The 20,515-nt window shown below is 37.9% G+C and overlaps 1 protein-coding gene across 3 annotated transcripts in view; it reads left to right on the forward strand.

The window, feature by feature from the left end:
* Positions 1 to 20,515, forward strand: part of raph1a (Ras association (RalGDS/AF-6) and pleckstrin homology domains 1a) — a 75,120-nt gene that overhangs the window by 42,332 nt on the left and 12,273 nt on the right. The window contains exons 1-7 of one of the 3 annotated variants that reach the window (XM_056251684.1): positions 1,058 to 1,078; positions 4,796 to 4,915; positions 5,507 to 5,609; positions 6,390 to 7,018; positions 8,767 to 8,841; positions 13,952 to 14,029; positions 18,061 to 18,220. In XM_056251684.1, coding sequence (XP_056107659.1) covers positions 4,796 to 4,915; positions 5,507 to 5,609; positions 6,390 to 7,018; positions 8,767 to 8,841; positions 13,952 to 14,029; positions 18,061 to 18,220 — 1,165 coding nt within the window. In that variant the 5' untranslated portion in view covers positions 1,058 to 1,078. Of the gene's footprint in view, positions 1 to 1,057; positions 1,079 to 4,795; positions 4,916 to 5,506; positions 5,610 to 6,389; positions 7,019 to 8,766; positions 8,842 to 13,951; positions 14,030 to 18,060; positions 18,221 to 20,515 lie in introns of those variants that run through there. The other 2 variants (XM_056251683.1, XM_056251685.1) reach the window with 2 other exon arrangements.

Here is a 20,515-nt window from a genome sequence, read left to right on the forward strand (position 1 = left end):
GTGCTCCACTAAACGTCATAGAGAATCGCTGCCGTGTCTATAGACACGCTAGTAATGCTGTGTTGTTTGGTGATGCGAAGAGCTAAAATTAGACAATCACAAACACTTATTATAGTGCTTTACCAATGGAAAATCATACCTGTATGGCCGAAGAAATAGAAAAATCTGAAGCCAAACAGAAAGACCATACATAAGGTGGAAAGATTTGATGATAGAGTGGTCATGCCCAAGTTGCTTTTTGTTGTTGTTGGACAGATAAACTAAAGCTCTAAAACTCACTAGTATCAGTGTAATTGACATTAAACTCAGAGATGATCATGCTGATCCATGTCATTAGTACAGCATCTGACACCATTGTAGTATCGGTACGGTAGCCCTCTTCAGTAACCAAACCAGGGGTGTCCAATCCTGCTCCTGGAGGGCCACTCTCCTGCATAGTTCAGTTCCAACCCCAATTAAATGCACTTGAATCAGCAACTCTTCAGGATTACTAGAAACCTTCAGGCAGGTGCGTTGAGACAAGTCGGAGATAAACTCTGCAGAACCTTGGGCCTCCAGGACCAGGATTGGACACCCCTGAACTAGATACTCATCGACAACAACCCATCAAGTACAGTATTTTCCGGAATATAAGTAAAAAAAAATCATCCGAAACATGCTGCAACTTGCATTCTAAAGCAACTTATATAATGCAATTAAGCACATAAAACATGTGCACATTTGGATTCATGCCGAATGAGCCAAAGATATTTTCCCACTCACCGGTAGTTCCAGTTTAGGTTTGGCGTTTATAATAAATGTTGTTTATGATCAATGTCACTATAATTTGTCCTTATGTTTTTCATTCCTGTTCTGTTCTGAATACTGTTAAATTGAAAGGATCTGTTGTGAAGTAGCGAGAACTAAAACACATGTTTATAGTGTTTTGTTTACAGGTATTTTATGATTTTTCTGAATGTAATGTGACTTATACGAAATGTTTTTTTCTCTCTCTCAACATTTTGACCCAGTGTGGCTTATTTTCCGGAAAATACGGCAGCACCCTGAAATCATCATTGTTTCTAGTTGACGCATCAAGGTAATGGTGCACTTGCAGTAGCTTGTTTTAAAATCTCTTTTGATGATAATTATGTTGAAGGGATCTGAAATAGGAATCAAGAAGCTCACAGAATGTGAACCCAGCGAGAGCGTGGCAGTGTTGGTAGGACACATGTTGCTGTTTTTAATAAGTATTACCGCTGCTAGCTCTCCCGTGTAGGAGGCAACAGGAGCGCCTGCTTTACTCCATCAGAGCGAATAGCTTGCTGTGTGTGGAATGTGTAAGGCAGTGATGGGAAACAGATGCCTCCTCTGCAGGCTTGACGCTACACGTGGCCGCTGTCTCTCCAGACGGGATCTGCATAAAACGGACAAGGTGCGAGCCAAGCAATCCGGTCCAGCATCTAATAGACTAGACTGCCGTGGCATGACTTCGCAGCACGTGCGATCACAGACCTTCTGGTGATGATGTTGTTGTCACATGTACACACGCATACTCACTCGCTCTTTTTCCAGTGTGTGTGTCAGCAAGGACCACACTTTGGGTGTCTGTACCGTACGCAGAGCGGCCCACACCCCGGGCCTGCCAGTCCAGGCCCAAATCACAGGGCTGCTAACCGCAGGGAGCTAATTGTAGCACAGCTCCTCGAAACGCTTCCCTTTAATTCTCTCCCTGGTTTCGCTCACTCTCTCTCTCTCCACAGATTAAACATAAACATTTGCTGATATAGCTCGGAAGATCTGGGCCGCGGAAACGAGCCAAGAGGACATGCGAGAAGTGGAATCTGAATCTGAAAACTTTCCAGAAACTTGAGACCGATGTGTTTAGAATTTAGCATGAACCAGTTACTCTATATTTGAGGCTTTAGGGGGCTTTTTAGACTGCATTTACAGAAAAGTAGAGACTGGACGAGAGGAGGAATAAGGTTGTTATTTGACCCAGGCTGGAATAAACCCCGATATGAGCTGACAGTTCTTATACTGTATAAGATGAACATATACCTTAACTTTTTGGACTTAAAAATTATTATTATTATTTTTTTAATGGAGATGTCGCCTCGTGGTGTAATCTCAAAGAGGCACAAAATCACTTTCACAGACCTTTACCTTGACTGTTCCATGCTGGTGGAATGAGTCCGTAGCCATTTTCAAAAACGGCTGAAGACGCATTTTCGGCAACACTTGATCCATTAATACTAACACTTTCTTTTCTTTTCTCTTCTCTTTTACTCTATATCTGTTTAATAAAAAAAAATGAATAAAAAGACCAAACTGGGAAGGGTCACAGCCCTTACATATTGTTGTTCAATTGTTAGTTTAACTGTTTCTATTGCTCTCCTCATTTGTAAGTCGCTTTGGATAAAAGCGTCTGCTAAATGATTAAATGTAAATGTATATGAACCAAAAATAACATATAAATATTTTGTAACATTCTAAATGTATTTAAATTTCAAATAAATACTGCTCTAATGGAAACAACAATATGAAGCAGCACAAGTGTTTTCAACATTGATAATAATAATAAATGTTTCTTGACCAGCAAATCAGTATATTAGAATGATTTCTGAAGGATCATGTGACACTGAAGACTGGAGTAATGATGATGAAAATTCAGCTTTGTCATCACAGGAATAAATTACACTGTAAAATATATTTAAATAGATAACAGTTCTTTTAAATTGTAATATTTTTTCACAATATTACTGTTTTTACTGTACTTTTGATCAAACAAATTCAGCCTTGGTGAACATAAGATACTTTTTTCAAAAACATAAAATCTTATCGATCCCAAACTTTTGAACCGTGATGAACATCAAAATACCATGGTATTATGATTTATGATACCATCACTGTACAATGATAGCATCAAAATATAGTAGATTTTTTTGTGGTCTTTGGACATGTAGTGATGTTGATAATTCTTCAGCTGTGCTGGTGTGTTTAAGACATTTGCGGTGGTCTCTGGTCCCCATCTCTAATGATCTTGCCGGCTGTTCTGATGAAGATCTATACTCTGGAACATCTGGCTCGCACTTCATCATCCCACTGGCCAGTTTCCTTCTGCATGTTTGAGAAAGACTGACCCACAATTACAGGGTTGCCAGATTGCAAATGACCCCCCCCCCCCTGCATATCGTACATAACCTATGGAATGCTGGCTTCAGAACGACTGGCTTGGAAACTGTTCCAACAAAACTACTGTAAAAAGCCCATGTCTATTTTTTTTCCCCGTAACATGGTTACGTTGGAGATTTCTGTGCCCTGGTACAGTCGGTCCACGAGGTTTCCTCACCAGTGACGGGAAATTTTCAGACCAAAGTACCTGAGAGGAATTTTAATAACGTAAGAGGATTACTCTCATTCTGTTACGCACAGTGTAACACAGTGCTTATTTTGTTCATTGAGGCTAGCAGATAAACGTGAAACTACTTATTAAAGTGTGTGTTATCATATGAGGGTTGATGTGTGGTACAGAAACATTAGACACTGGAGACTTTTAATGGCTCTGTGTAATAACAGCCATTGAAATGTCTTGTTGCTAAGCTTGCCAAAACCATTTACAACGGGAGAGGATGATTTCCAAACCATCTGATATAAACATGATGATAAGACACTGATATATTCAGATGTGTACATCACACACACCAGGTCTCCATCTGTCCTGCTTAGTGTTAGATTCTACAGGATGGGATTCTTGTTATCGATAAATCTTTCATACTTTGAGTGCTGAGATCAAAGAAAACTCGGGCTTGTGATGTTACATAAGAACTTCATAATTTACAGTAGTGACAACATTGGCCTTGAGTAACATTAATTTGTGCAGTCTGTCATGCATTATCAGGCTGTATGTGTCCTCATGGCCAGCAGAGGGCAGTGTGTGATCATGAAATCTCAGGCTTTAGTAACGCATGTGCATTAGAGCCCAATGAAAGCAGCATGTTTTAGGTTCATATGTCAAATTTTTCGACTGTCAAATGTTCATTGATAGACAGTGCTTTTTATTTTTTATTTTTTTCTGAAACATGTACAGCTTTCACCAAGCTGGTTGCTCACTAAAACCCCCAGTTATCATGTTTTCAGCCATTTCAAGTTTGATTCTGACGTGACATAACGCGGTGATATCTAAGTGGCTGAGTTGTTTACTTACTTTTTAATTGGTCCTCCCATTAATGGCATAATTGTGTTCATTCAGTTAATTCGCTAACACGCACGAAAACAAGAGGCGGGATTTATCACACAAACCAGTTAAAACCAGTCATATCCAATCAGCGCGATGGAGGCATTGACTTTCCCCCATTCATTCTCAATCACCCCCCGCCAAACCCACCGAATGATTTAGGGGGTCTGTTAAAAATCAATGGGCTCAGGGGAGGCAATTGATTTTTAGAAGAGAGACGCGGACTCCCGCTGTAACTCTACCTGCTGCTGTTGCTGTTGGACAGTGTTAATTTACTTAATGTCACATTTTGTAATATTTTCGTTTATTTGGATTATTTCTCATCCATTTTTTTAACGAGGCACTGCCTCCCTTGCCTCCCCGTAGGAAACGTCCATGATCTATATGTTTTAAACAGCTTCACAAACTGTCTTTTCAACATCACAGTATCATTATTTCTGTATTACAAATATTAATATTATGACAGAACAACTAGTTTGGAAAAACACTGATGTCTACGGAAGCGATTAAAATAGACTAAATCACCTTTTGAAAGTCTAATTTCCCATGAATTCTGAGCAGTCCTGTGCTCTGTTTCAGATGGAGCAGTTTTCAGATGATGAGCTAGATCACGCTGCAGAGGAGGACAGCGATAAAGAGGACCAGGACCTGGACAAAATGTTTGGAGCATGGCTCGGAGAGCTCGACAAACTCACAAAGGTGAGGCTGAGAGACCTGTAACCTGTAAATTCGTATCCTGTAGGTGCAGTGAAGCTAATAATTTCATACATGTCATGTTTGTCAGTATAGATTACATCTGTGATGTCACAACTCATGAGGCTTTAAGCAGCGTGAAGAATCTGTCGATCTTACAATTAACTTGTTTCGTGCAGTTTCCTCATAGATGCATTTTGGTTTACTATTTAAGCTTCTTTTATTAGTTTTTAATGTTATGCAACAAAATGTCTGACGAAGAGCTTACGTGCTCGAAACGTTACCACCAGGGAGTCTACGACTTTTTTTCCTACTTTTTTTATTAATTTCTTTGTTGAGCACCCAATTTGAGCAACATATTGGTTTTCTGTGGATGTGCTTGCTTTGGATCTGATTTTACTAAATGTATTAAGGAATGAATGACATAAGTGATAATCTTTATTTTTCTGAATTGCATCAGTGATAATCTGTATTTTTCTAAATTAATCAGACAGTCCTGAAATCCCTCTACAGTTTTATTAACAGTACTGACACAGGTGAAACTACTGTATATGTGAAGTCTCATCACTCTTTTGTTCTCTGTCTTGTCGTCTTTAGAGTCTAGATGATGGGAGACCAGAGAAGGTGCAGAAAGCACCTCTCAGACAAGAGACAAACATGGCCAACATGGCCTACCGCTTTTCCGTTTATAACATCAACGGTATACACAGGATACACTCTACATTACAAAATATTCTATTATTATTGACAATGTTATATTGTTAATATTCTAATATCAGTATGACCTCAGGCAGAGGCTATAGATTCCAAAATTATTGATGTTATTTTTGACTACACAAGGATCATTATGAATCATTATGTATTGTCTACCTAAAAATCATTATGATCTCATGACGAAGGGCCTACATATTCTCCAATTACTGACTTCATTGGGGGCTTTAAATTCGAATGTCCTTATGACCTCATGAAGGACTATATACACTAATATTGTTACACTTTAAAATGAAATACAAATCTTTTGTAACATTATACATTTCTTTACTGTCACTTTTGGTCAATTTAATGTGTCCTTGCTGAATAAAAGTGTCAATTTTATCCAAAAAACGAAATCTTACTGACCAATCAGATGTTGGAACGGTAGTGTATTCAGCAATAAGTCACAATGAATTAATAATCATTTCAGAATAGATGTTCCCCCTCTAGAAGTCATGATGATTTAGTAAAGTTCCTTTAGGAATATACAAAATGGTCACAGAACAGATCTGCCCAAAACAGACAGGGTTTGCTAAGGAGTTTACTTAATTCACAAAAAATGGAATCCTCACTAACACAGACTCTGCCCGTTTGGCTGGGATATTTGCATACACAATGAACTCTTAAGACATACATCTTACCTTAGTCATAATAAATATTGGCATGCTTAAATTAGCTGGTTTGTTTACATGTTTGTTTGTGTGTGTGTATGTTTGTTTCCTTACAGAGGCACTGAACCAGGGTGACGCAGTGGATCTGGATGCTCTGATGGCAGACCTCTGTTCCATCGAGCAGGAGCTCAGCACCATCGGTAAGCCCAGCAGCGCTTCCTCTCGTCTCGGACTGGCCGGCGACCCCAAAGTCCGGCAGAAGCCCCCCGCCGGCCGCAGTCACAGCACTAAGCACACGGGCAGCAGCAGCGGAGGGGCGAGTAGCAGTGGCGGCAGCACCAGCAGCAGTACCCGCGCCTCGCCCGCATCTACGGTCAGAGTGGGCAGCGCCACCAGCAGACCCTCGCTGGCATCCAACTTCTCTCTGGATGACATCACAGCCCAGCTGGAAAAAGCCTCCCAAAGCATGGACGAAGCAGCCAGGCAGAGCTCCACGTCCCTGGGCTCTACGATCTCAGCACCGTACTCTTCCTCCACTGTGAGGCGGCCGCCCTCCCATCATCATCATCATCGCAGGACAGGGTCCGTGGGTACGGTCACAGAGCATGAGGTGCGGTCCTTTGCCCATTCCTCTCGCTCTAGTATTAACTCCGCTTCTGCGTCCAGCATGGACTCGCTGGACATCGATAAACCCAAGTCTGATCAGGACGGGTTACAGGACGGACATGACCAGCCGAGTTCAGAGGTAAACGATGCTTCGTATTGGTCAAATCTCTAATGGAGACATGGGATCTCTTTGAAGGATACATGCAATGATTTAAAATAAGACAAAACTAGTATTAAAATAAACCAACTAAAATCTGAAAATCAAGATATTTCTTAATTTAATTCACCCCTTCAACATTTTTTTTTCTTTGAAGGAACAGTGTTCCCACTGTTTTGAAAAACCTATATATAGGAGCTTTATCTTTAAAAGTGTCATTTCTAGATCTACAGTAAAAAGTCATGCAAATTAATAAGATTAAGTATTAAGTTTCTGTGGGCATTTGTATAATGACACATTTTTCTAGTTATGATAAGTTTTAAAATATTTTATGGGGTAGAAATTGAAGACAAATATATTTAAAAATCCATAATCCTTATCTAGTAAATGATGAAAAACCGGAAGAAGACTTTGAATATTCAGAGTGTAGTAGGGGACCTGGGAGAACAAAAGGGTTGAGAATATTGATTATTATTGACATTTGATTATGCTGTCTACCTGTTGCAACAGTCTCTGGAGTGCTCTGAGTTCGTCAGGCCTCTTGCAGAGCAGATTAAGCATTAAAATGAGCTGAAAAACCAAATAAAAGCGGCTTTTACCCTCACTGCAGACTTAATTACACAGATAAGGGATTTTGCAGCAGTTTAGGTTGTATTTATTTGCTGATAGTAGTCTAACCCAAATATTTAAAGGTTTAACTTTCAACCCATTGTTGGTATGGTTAAATAAATGCGGACTTCTCAAATGCATCAGTTATCAGTTACATTTTATTTCTTAAATTAAATGAAAGCCATCATGCACCATTTCTTTTCATTAAGGCTAGTTCACATTGCCAAGTCAACAAATGCGAACTTCTTGTTGGGCGATTAGTATTTTTGTCCCTGTTGCTGTTTGTCCGGGCAGCTTTTGGGAATTAGTCCGTTGAACAGAATGAGTGTGTGATCACAGATGAAATGATTTAGGAAGCTATTTAAAGCTGTCTGAATGCAGTCAATGAGTTGCATGCTTCCTTTGACTCTGTGGTTGAACAGAGAAGATTGATGTGGAGGGATTTCACTAATCTATCCTTCTATCCCACAGATTTTTACTGACAAACATGATTGACCTACAGATGATTGATGATAGATAAACGATGATAGATAAGTGATTCAGTCGTTTGCAAACTTTTGCTAAACCTGGACACCCCGCCCCAACCGCATATATTTTTCCCAACCCCTCCAAAGTCATATATAAACAAACGTGAAAATGTAAAACGCAGTGTTTTGTTATTGGTTTAACTTCTCTGAAGTTTTCTGATTGGCTAAAAGGGCCCAGCCAATGAGAGTCTCTTTTCAAGATCAACTGAAATGACAGATACCTATAAAGTACTTTAAGTGTGCAATAATTGATATACATTTTATTATATTTTGATCATTTAGCAGATTCTTTTGACCTCAATTTCAATGTATTATTATTATTACTACATTTTATTCATTTAGCATATAATTTAATTACGCACGCTATTACAAAAAAACAAACAAACATCTTATACCGAACCACAGTGATTGTCCATAGAGAAATGAATCATATGTTATGTGACATGCAACTGTTTCGATGGGACCATTTTCTATCTAGTTGTAGTGATTATCGCTCACAATTTTCCCTTATGCTTTCACACTATGAACAATGATTATTGTTTATTAATCAAAGCACTAATGACTCTTGTCTCTCCTCTCTCTCTCTGCACAAAGCACTCGTATCTGGACAGGGAGACCTCTCTCATTCTGAAAAGCATTGCAGGAAAGCCCTCTCACTTGCTGACCAAGGTGACGCCCTCTTTCCACCTCTGGATATATTGAGTTTCTCCTAGTGGCTTCCTAACCCCTCTATGCATGCCAGCATGTTTCTTTCTGAATTTTTCCTCCGTCAGTTTTCTTTATGCTAAGACATAAGGAAGCTCTTCTAATGAAACAAAGGCGTCGATGATTCCCTCATCTGTACCTAGTCAGTTCAGTAAATCAAAGTTCATTAGATTAATCAGAATAAATGGTTGATGCAAAATGATGTGCATGGATACTTCACATCACATACAATGTTTGTGTTGTTCTATAACAAAACAAGAATGTTCAAGAATTAACTCAAACTCTCCATTTTTGTATTGTTGATATAGTCATAGTGCACTACTTTTTATGGCCTATTCACAACAAGTCTGACAAGTAAACAACACAAATGCAAAAATATTCATGAACATTTTTCTGCACAAAATTCTCTTAAAAAAAAAAAAGTTTGGACATGTGAATAAATGCCAAAGTCACATGTTTAATTCCAGCCGGATAATATAAATAAATGTGCCGGATAAAGGCATCTGCCAAATGCATAAATGCTAATTAATTTTTCACAATGACAGAAATAAAAAGTATAATATTTCAGAACTCAAAGAATTTGGTGTAAAGAGGTTCATGGATTCATTTTAAAATATTGTTGTGCATGTTTTTCTTTGTGTAAATAGATGTTTAGTTTTTATCATGGTCATTTGCGCATGACATTTACTGTATCAATCCACTTTATAATTGGTCATATTAGTGAGGGTTGTTTTAATCACATAATGATGCATCTGTTCTGAGCCCCTAAAGGGCTTGGAGGGAAGCTGGGAAGAGAAATGTAATGCTTTTGCGTTCACTTGGAAATTATGTGAAATGGGAGGAAAAATTGTATTTTAATACCTTTCTCGAAGGAACACAATTCTTTTGCAAGAGAATGTTATAGTTTCAGCAGGCAAAGTGCAAGTTTTCTAGGGGGAACGCAAAAGCATTGCAATATCATTTTTACTCCATCTCATTTTTTTTTACCACCATGTCTCCTTAGGGGCTCTGTAGCATCTGAGATATCCTCGTGAAAACAAATTGTCTTGCACTATGACTGTTATCTTACTTAAGGTATATCTGGAGAGCATGTTCATGCATGCTGTGTGTTATCGGCAGCTCTTCAGCACTACGAAGTGTCCAAATCAAATGATTAAATATGCATGAAGATGTTTAAAGGATTTTGGGGAGCTCATTCCATTTAGAGGTTAAACATTTGGACATCTGAGAAAAAGTATTCCACTAGGACATGAGGTTGAAAACTGGAAATGGATCATTTATAATTGCTGTTAGATCAGCAGCATTGCTTCTGTTATTATGGAAGGAAACTTTGTTTTCGTCACTGCTTATGTAACACAACATCTGTGATAATGACTGTAAGTGATGACTGTGTGCTCCCTCACGGTTTGAATGTACCTGTTTTTTAGATAGGTACACCCTAAGATCGTTTAGCTGTGGACAGGTGGCAGACGGACCCGCAAGGTAGCGAGTGACATAATGATCAGCACAACAGATGGATTCTAGGTAGAGATTGAGTTTCTTCAGAAACAGCAGGCTGCAGTCCCATCACGCAGAAGTGTTGCGCTCCCATAAGCAACCAGTGCTTGTTTACACTTTTTTGAGGAGTTACCTGCTCAACAAAAGATGTTTACAAACCAAACCTTCATTAAACAGTTTGCAGGATTTAAGCTTTCTTAGCTCAGATCAGCTCATCCTGTTAAACTGTACTGTGGCGTATCGACCCATGGAAGCCTAAACCAGTGCCGTCCACTGCTGATAACCACATTTATAATGTGTTAAACCCAACACCACCTCATGGTAACTATATTTTACATTTTGGCGAATCATCTGTGAGAAATTTGTTTACGAATGTGCTGAAAGTGAAGTTTCACTGTCATTTCTTGTGTTGTTGTTTGCTATTTTGCTGTGGACACTATCTAAAGTGTGTCAGCTGTGTTGTGGTGGCTTTAGCGAGGCTTGGAGTCGGTTGAGATGTTCTGATTGGTTGCGGGAGTTGAGTGAACGTGCCTTTAATCCTCTTTGCACTCGGGAGGTTTCATTACCTAGATTTTCAGTCCTTATTCTGACACTGTCTGTCCATCCCTTGTGAAAAAAGGAAGTACACTTTAGCATACTTTTAAAAAGAGTACTTATTACGGATAAAATATACTTAAGTGCAAACTGAGTGTCATGTTAATTACATATTTACTACAATTAAATAAATGTATTATAGTTTAAATTTATATTAAATACAATTAGTCGAACTTGAGTGCCTTTTCGAACCATTTATGGAGGATTTCAGTACATCTTTGGGTAATTTCATAATTCTGTTGTCTTTGATAGTTAAAGTGTACTATTTAATATACTGACAAATATTTATGGTAAACAAAAAAAAAATACTTTAATGTGATTTCTATTGAAACTTATATGTCATGTATTTAAATATATTTGTAATTACAAATTTGTAATGAGCTGCAATTTAAAATATATGAAATATCTAGTTCAGTGATGAAACTCTAGAGGGCGTGGGCTGATAGGTCCTTTACATGCAAACTGCAAGCAAACATATCATTACCACATGACACAAGCTGATTGGCCTCTGCTGATCTTTCAGCCAATGAGATTGCTTGCTCAACATTTAAATAGTCTGGTTCAGTGTTTGCTGTAGACTGGTCCTAGAGCTTGCTATCAGAGTTCTTCTGAAACCCTCTACCTCCCCCAGCTCCACCTGCCTAGATCTGCTTCGGGGTGTATGTGTCTATTCATGCAGCAGCAGCAGATCTTACATGCTCACAGCAGCTTGTCTGTGTATCCGTTAGCAGTAAGTACATACCTGCTCTGCAGCAGCAGCGTAACAGATACACCAACCACCTACACCAAATACATTAACATTGCCATATTTAATAACATGCTAATTCTATTTTGAGAGTTTTCATGATTGAACTTTTAAAAATAATATAAACGCACTACAGTTAAAATTATAATCAATGCATGAAAAAAGATTATTATAACATAATAATTTTAAATGTACTTTAAAGTATTTTTTTATTTAACGTTTTTTAAAAGGTGCACTTTTAAAAAGTACTTAGGTGTATTAAGAAACACATGAAAGTGGCCTTTTATTTCATTAATATTATTATCTGCAAGTTTCTTTTAATATACTCTTTTAAGTTTTGAAGTACACTACAAGTGCACATTAAGCACACTTCTTTTTCACAAGGTGGTGGAAATGAATACTCAGTTCTTGTCAAGTTAATTGCTTGACTCTATCCTTAAGTAAACAAACTTCACAGTCTTGTTAAAGTATTCAGATTCAGCTGTTATTTGTGACTCACCGCCATACGCACTATGCTGACGTCACATAATGTCTGTGAGGTTCTAAAACTGTGAGGTTCATGTCACTCGTCATATTCCCCCTCTCCACTTTTATTAACTGTAAGTCTGCCTTCAGGGGACACACCTGTTCACAGAGATGTCTTTTTCTCTCCTCGTACTACAAAAGCTGCACTTTTCTCCTAATTTCCGAAAAACCTTGGATCCTGTACAAGCCTTGATATTGGAGTAATACAGATAATTGTAGTTTCTGCTGCCAGGTGGTTTGTGATGTAGAATTATGGGTCAGGAGAACAGCTGCTGGCCAGTTTCTGCTGATGCTTTAGCACAAGTTTTTTTTTCTTCTTCTTAAACAAAGGGTCATTCAGTTTTGGCATTGAGGCCTTGAAATTCAATAGAGGTATCACCATAAGGCAATAATAATATCTGGATTCTGAACATTAGATCAGGCCATTCTTGTAGATGAATATGTTGGGAAATGCTTCTTTTGAATATGTGCGTTTCTGTGTCAGCTATGTCCTATTTCCACATGCTGCCTATGAGTCGGTGAGCTCAGGCCACAGAGACATGAAGAAAAATACACTGTTAACTAAAAACTATCTTAATCTGATCAAAATAAGCAAGAGTAAATGTATATGGCTCTGATTATGAATATGATGCTATTTGCATGTTTAATATTCCTGTAGCCGCTGTGCTCAGCATTAGTCAGGGGAGGATGTGTACTGTTAAGAGGCTTGAGCTGTAATTCCCTCATTTGCAATTTTGTTAGTTAAAATGAGGAGGCATGTGTGTGTCCAGATTTTGGATGATTCTGTAGCTGCAGTCAGTTTTTATGTGCCCTTTTGTGGCTGTTTTCTCGTGTGTATTTGTGTTATTCAGTGTGAGAGGATAATACACTGTGATTCGGCACAATCCCAAACCCAGACTAAAGCAACTACACACAAAAACACACACACACAGAAACAGAGGAGGGGAGGGATTGATAGAAGTGTATCTGACAGTAAAAGGGGAGGGATCATCTCTTTGTTTTAGAGAGAGAGAGAGAGAGAGAGAGAAAGAGAGAGAGATTAGCCTGTAGACGAGAGGTAGTAGAGTGTAGCTAGATCTGCCCATCCTCCACCTCTCCGCTGGTTGTATTAGATGCATTTTATGCTCTTGGGCAGAAGAGCTTCTCTCTGGGAATCATTTATGCTGTTGGAAAAAGATTCCAGTCATTTATTCTTCAGTAATCTCACCGATGACCATTACGGATTTACATGGACGTTAAACTGCTCTGAGTATGGATCTGCACACCTCAGCAATGGCCAGAACAGTCAGGAATAGATGTGGACTAGCTTCAGACTTGCTACAATGGGATATTTTTCTGTTCGACTGGACCTATAAATCTAAATGTGACTATTGAAAAGCAGCTTTCTGTAATCTGTTGAGGTGAATCTGTATTAGGGATTGCTAAAGGGCTACTAGATGCAAATGCCAGGAGAAGAGCGCTCAGATTGTATTTTATTTTCCTCTTTATACTTTGTATAAACTGTTGTTCAAGGTCAAAATAACCCTTTTTACAATGGCGTCTTGCTGGAAAAGTCAGGTAAATGTGAGGATTGTGCACTCTGGGTCTTATAGCTCATCAAATGTCCAAATGTTTAACCATAATAGAAGTCGCGAGGAACCCCACATACCAGTACAATAATTCAGAATGTATTTCCATTTGGTGACTGTGTTTGTATGTCTTGTATGTCTTTAGGAGGAACAAGCTGCCAAACAAAAAGCTGAGAAGATCCGAGTAGCTCTGGAGAAGATAAAGGAAGCTCAGGTTAAAAAGGTGAGATGATCAGCGGATTTTTGTTTACATATAAATAGATCTTAACTGAACCGACACAAGCCCGGTCATAAATATTTCCAGTTTAACAACCTGTACTGCTCATACTAATGTGCTCTACAGTAGTTTTCATATCAGCTTCAGCATGTGCAGTGGTGTAGTGTAGAAGTGGGTCAACGCAGTGTAATGCAGCACACTTACACAGCTAAATCAGGCCCTCGTGGGACCTGGGAAATGATTTTATAGCACATATTCACAGAATGATTCAAGTTATTTGGCTTTAGAGGGGCTGTGTTGCCTTTAGTAGAGATTAACCAATCACTACTAGTTGACTAATATTTTTTACTGATAGTTTACTTTGGTTAATGGTTCAATAATAATAATTATATAATAATAACAATTATTATTATTATTGATTATGATGATGATGATGATAAAATAATAAAAATAAAATTATTATTAATAATAATGAAAAATAAGAGTTTTATATGATTTATTGTTGTTTTCTAATGATTACCCAAAAAGATGTCCCCAATTTTTTTCACCGAAAGTCACACTTTCTTCTTTGGTTAATGGTTCTTTCATAATAATAATAATAATTAATAATATTAATTAATTAATTATAATAATCATTATAATTATATATTGATTTTTTTTAATGATTTAAATATAAATATGATTTATTGTTGTTTTGTAATCATTCAAAAAGATGTCCAATATTTCTTACTGAAAGTCACACTTTTATTTTGTATGCTTCTTTCATAATAATAATAGTAATAATAATAATAAAGATTTATTGTTGTTTTCAAATAAAGCAATTAGCCTCAAGAAGCCATGGTTTGCAGTGGTTTTAGAACAGCTATGCATTAAGCACGATGCAGAGCAAATTATAATTCAATCATTTTTCTACCAGTCAAAGTTGTTCTTCAGGAATGACACACAGACGCAGCAGCGCAGTTATACTGATGCAGTGAGGTCACAAGTGTGTGTTTTTATAGAGTATTTTACAACAGCTTCGAGCGCGGCTCAGTCAATCATTATAAAGCACCAGAACTCTCCGTTTTATAATGATTATTTAGTTGCTGTCCAAAAATAATAATAATAATATTGTTCAGAATTTTGATTCTGCATATAATTTACTGGACAATATAATCAATAATAATCAGTATTGGAAATGGCCGTTAAAAATGATATTGGACTAAAGAATAATATTGGACTCTTCTGTCTATGTTGGCAAGTATACAACTCGATATAAGTGCAGTCATAAATTGATGTCCTGTGTCAGGACTTCCTGAGGGTTATGTGCTGTTATCTGAGGAGGTGAAACAGGGCTGTGTTGATGCAAACAGCCAAGACCAGATGATCAAGGCAACTTAAACACATTGAGGGGATTAGTGTCTGTGCACGTGCGCCCGCGTGGCCTCAGTGTCTGTTCTCTGAATGTGTGTGTGGGTCAGCAGCAGCCCTGATGGAATGTTTTCTGGGTCAGGTCACTGTCACAGTGCAAAATCTGAGCCTGTGTCTCTTTTAAATGCTGCTCTCTCACAGTGAAATCACTATAAATATGCTCCTAAAATCCACAGTTAATCCGAAATTAAAGCTTGTAGAAACTTAACAAGCTGCTGGATTTGCGATGGTGCTCGGGGAAGAAGCTGTCACTCTCAGATATTGCTCATAGGATCTCACTAATTGTGATCTGATAAATATGTGTGTGTACATTTTTGAGCAATGACGGATATTGATTGTTGAATCAGGTCTGGTGAAATGACAGTTAGAAAGAACTGGTTGTTCGAAATAAATCCAATTTATCAACAATATCAGCATATACAGTCACGTAAAAAAGAAAGCACACCCTTTTGAATTCTATGGTTTTACGTATCAGGGGATAATACAAATCATCTGGTCCTTAGCAGGTCTTAAAATGAGGTAAATACAACCTCAGATGAACAACAACACATGACCTATTACACAGTGTCATGGTTTATTTAACTAAATAAAATGGAGAAGCCATGGGCAGAAGTTTTGGCAGTTTGCTGGTCTAGAGCATTCAGGTGTGTGTTAGCACAATGCCAAGGAGGAAAGCCATCAACAATGATCTTAAAGAAGCAATTGTTGCTGCCTTCAATCTAGGAAGGGTTATATGGCCATTTTCAAACAATTTGATTCTACAGTAAGGTTATTCACAAGTGTAAAACATTCAAGACAGTTGCAAATCTTCCCAGGAGTGGATGTCCCAAGCAAATTCACCCCAAGGTCAGACCGTGCAACGCTAAGAGAAATCGCAAAAACCCCAAGCTACATCTCAGACTCTACAGGGCTCAGTTAACATGTTAAAGTTTATGACAGTACAATTCGAATTGATTGGAAGGGTTGCCAGGAGAAAGCCTCTTCTCTCTAAAAAGAACATGGCAGCACAGCTTAGGTTTGCAAAGTTGCATCTGAACAAACCTCAAGACTTCTGGAACAATGTCCTTTGGACAGAAAAAACTGAAGTGGAGATGCTTGGCCATAATGCACGGCTCCACGTTTGGCGAAAACCAAACACAGCAAATCAGCACAAACACCTCATACCAACGGTCAAGCACGGTGGTGGAGGGGTGATGATTTGGGCTTGTTTTGAAGCCACAGGAACTGGGCACCTTGCAGTCATTGAGTCGACCATGAACTCCTCTGTATACCAAAGTATTCCAGAGTCAAAAGTGAACCCATCTGTTCGACAGCTAAAGCTTGGCCGAAATTGGGCCATGCAACAATAATCCTTAGCACACCAGCAAATCTACACCAGAATGCCTGAAAAATAAACTAATCAAGGTGTTGCACTGGCCCACTCAAAGTCCAGACCTCAACCCGATTGAAATGCAGTGGGACCTTAAGAGAGCTGTGCATGCCTGCAAACCACAATGAACTGATGCAACGTTGTAAGGAACAGTGAGACAAAATTCCTCCCACAATGATGTGAGAGACTGATAAAGTCATATAGAAGGTGATTCGTTCGAGTTATTACTGTTAAAGATGGCTCTACAAGCAACTGAATCATAGGGTGTACTTAGTTTACCACCCATGGCTTCTCCATTTTGGCTTTACTTTTGTTAAATAAATAATGACACAGTGTAATATGTCATGTGTTGTTGATCATCTGAGATTGTATTTTTCTAATTTTAAGACCTGCTAATGACCAGATTATTTTTATTATGTCCTGATACGTAAAACCATTGAATCCAAAAGGGTGTACTTTCTTTTTCACATGACTGTATATGTGGCTTAGTTGCGATAATGTGTGTAATGTCATAGAGAGAGAGAGAGAGGGGATTCTTATGTGGTTTGTATGTTCACAGGCTTTTTGCTGTTGCTGAGATACTTTTTTTGTACTAAAATGGGGATATGTATGTGGAAGGGTTATTTCATTTAATCTTGTTTGTGTGCAGTTGATGTGGTTGCTGTTTTTCTCAGAGAATGTTTGAATGAGTGAATGTTTGCCTGAAGTGCTTACAAAAGGCCAAATCCCCCAATAAAATGTCAAAGGGGTGGAAGAATAGGATGATTCATAGGGCCCTGGTAAAGGTCTTCACAGGTCCTCCTGGATCCGAAAACCCAAGGTCCAACCCAAGACTCGAGTGGGTTCGGGTGCAAAACTTTCATGAGTGTCGGGTTGAGTCTTATATTAGCGTCCTTGGGTCTCAGGCCATTTAAAAAAAAATGTGGACCCGATAAGACCCAAATTCAGTTATGTAGATTATTACCTTGAATATTTAGGTAAATAAACTCTAATCATTTTATGGTCAGGTAAATAAATAAAAAAAATTAACATTACGCCAAAAGTTATAGAATGTAATGAGGTTACAGTGATGAGTGACTGACATTTCAGCACTTCATGAATAATATCGTTCGTGTGAAGTGCATTTTTGGGAAACGCACATAGAAAAGAAACAAACGTTTGTAACTCCTACACACAGAAAGTTGGCTAGGGGGCTCAGAAACCCCAGCGGCGCTCCTGAACATACATAACTGTTGTCATGTCCTGTCTCTCCCCTCAGTTGGTAATCCGAGTGCACTTATCAGATGAAAGCTCAAAAACTATGATGGTGGATGAGAGACAGACTGTGCGTCAGGTGCTGGACAACCTGCTGGACAAATCTCACTGCGGGTATAGCCTGGACTGGTCTCTGGTGGAAATCATCACTGAACTCCAGACGGGTAAGACCCCCGTGTGGTCCTAATTGTGACTTGTTTCTAGCCAAGAACAGCCCAGTAATTGACATGAAAATGGACCAACCATGGGATTTATTTATTTATTTTTTGTTTACAGTATATTTGGAATTTTATACTGGTACCACAGTAATAGACCAAATGGAGCAAACTGCTCTTTCTTTCAAACAGTGGCACAAAAATCTCTGCAAAAGGTTTTATATGCTACACCAAATAATTTAGTGGAAAACGTGTAGATCTATACACTACCAATTCAAAAGTTTGGAGTCAGTAAGATTTTTAAAGAAATTAATACTTTTATTTTGCAAAGATGCATTAAATTGACAATAAGGACATTTGTTGTGTTATTTGTAATGCTGTTTTTTTATGTATCAGTTTCAGCAAAAAATTAAGCAGCAGTACTGATTTCAACATTGATTATAATAAGAAATGTTTCAAGAGCATCAAATCAGCATATTAGAATGATTTCTGAAGGATCATGTGACACTGAAGACTGGAGTAATGATGCTGAAAATTCAGATTTGACATCACAGGAATAAATGACACTTTAAAATATATTAAAATAGAAAACTGTTATTTTAAAATGTAATAATATTTCACAATATTACCGTTTTTACTGTATTTTTAAGCAAAACATTCTTATCATCCCCAGACTTTTGAATGGTTGCGTATTTTGTTTCCGTTCAAAGGCTTAACTAAGACAACTCTTCAAACAAAGCAGAATATACAATTGTGTGTGGATATCTTGATTAGTTGATGCTAATTGCTAAACAAAACCGATAAATATCATTTTAAGACCCTGCATCATTTATGTATATATTTAAGACCCTTGTAAAGAAGGAAGACTGATAAAAACCTGTGCATCATCGAATACGTGGTCTGGCAGGTAGTGCGCATGCTGTGGTATGTTGCGTGGTAGACCATTCCTTCACTGACTAGTCTGAAGTATCATCCAAAGAGAGATTGAATCAATAAAGACAAATGAAAAAAGGGATTAAAGTCATGTGGTCAGGCTTGCCCCAGATCGAGCACAACGACAGCTGGATGATAATTCAGCTGCAAACACTAAATCTTTTTCATTTTTCGCTGGTCTTCAAAACCATAACAACAGTCCTATTTCATTTATTTGATAGGTGCAGATTAGCAGCAAGTATAGATTAGCAAAATCTATGTCTGAAATCCCAATAGGATTATCCCATACAATCATGTGCGGTCTGTGGGAGGGGTAGCACTAGACTAGGTAAATATTACTATAATAACTAGTTCCACTAATTTCATAATAGTAATACTAGAAGTTGTTATTTGAGGCAATAGAATTGATGACGGTCAGGAGAGTTGTGGAAGGTGTCGAAGCAATTTAATATGTTCTATAAATGTGCATTTTCTTATATTCATAGTAATTAGATTAAGGTAGTAAAATGCACGAAGATTCCCATGATTCTCTGCTACATTGATGGAACAAAGAACTATTAACCCTTATCTGTGTATGTATGTGTATGACCTTGTATACGTGACTTGACAAAAATAAATGTGTGACTAATGTAAGGCTGAGACAAAGGGCCTTTACTCAAAGGTAGTAGGAGGGGACATGTTGTTCATGATAACATAGAGGAAGTAACAACTAGAGAACGGAGGATGCAACAATGTGTTAGTTATGGGACATGTCTCTTCATTTAGAGACTATAAAGAAGAAAGGATGCCCTCCCTTCTTTGTCACACTCTGTAAGAAAGAAACATTTCTATCACACTTTAGCTTGAGGAACACATATTCACTATTAACTATGACTTGTGCCTCAGTAAACTCCTAATTACTGCTTATTAATAGTTAGTAAGGTAGTTGTTAAGTTTAGGTAGGCTATTGGGTAGGGTTAATTAAGGGATGTAGAATATGGTCATGCAGAATAAATGTGCTTTATAAGTATTAATAAATGGGGACACTTAATAGTCAACAATATTATTGATCTGCCTGCATTGACACCATTATATGAGAACTGAACTAAATAAATAAAAATTAACCATCATTGAACTTACTTAAGCTGGACTATGACGCTATTTTCTTCTAGAGCTGCTGTACAGCCGAAACAAACTTTGTTGCATTATATTCCTGTTATCACTGAAAAGCTGCTTTGAAACAATATGTATTGTAAAAAGCGCTATATAAATAAAGGTGACTTGACTTGACTTAAACAGCCAATATGCTAGTAATATGCATGCTAACAAGCAACTAGTTAATAGTGAGAATTGGTCCACAAACTAAAGTGTTACCTTGATTTCTTATCATTA

The sequence above is a fragment of the Rhinichthys klamathensis genome, unplaced genomic scaffold (assembly GCF_029890125.1).
Source record: "Rhinichthys klamathensis goyatoka isolate OS25496 unplaced genomic scaffold, OSU_Roscu_1.1 h1tg000088l_1, whole genome shotgun sequence".
NCBI lineage: Eukaryota > Metazoa > Chordata > Actinopteri > Cypriniformes > Leuciscidae > Rhinichthys > Rhinichthys klamathensis.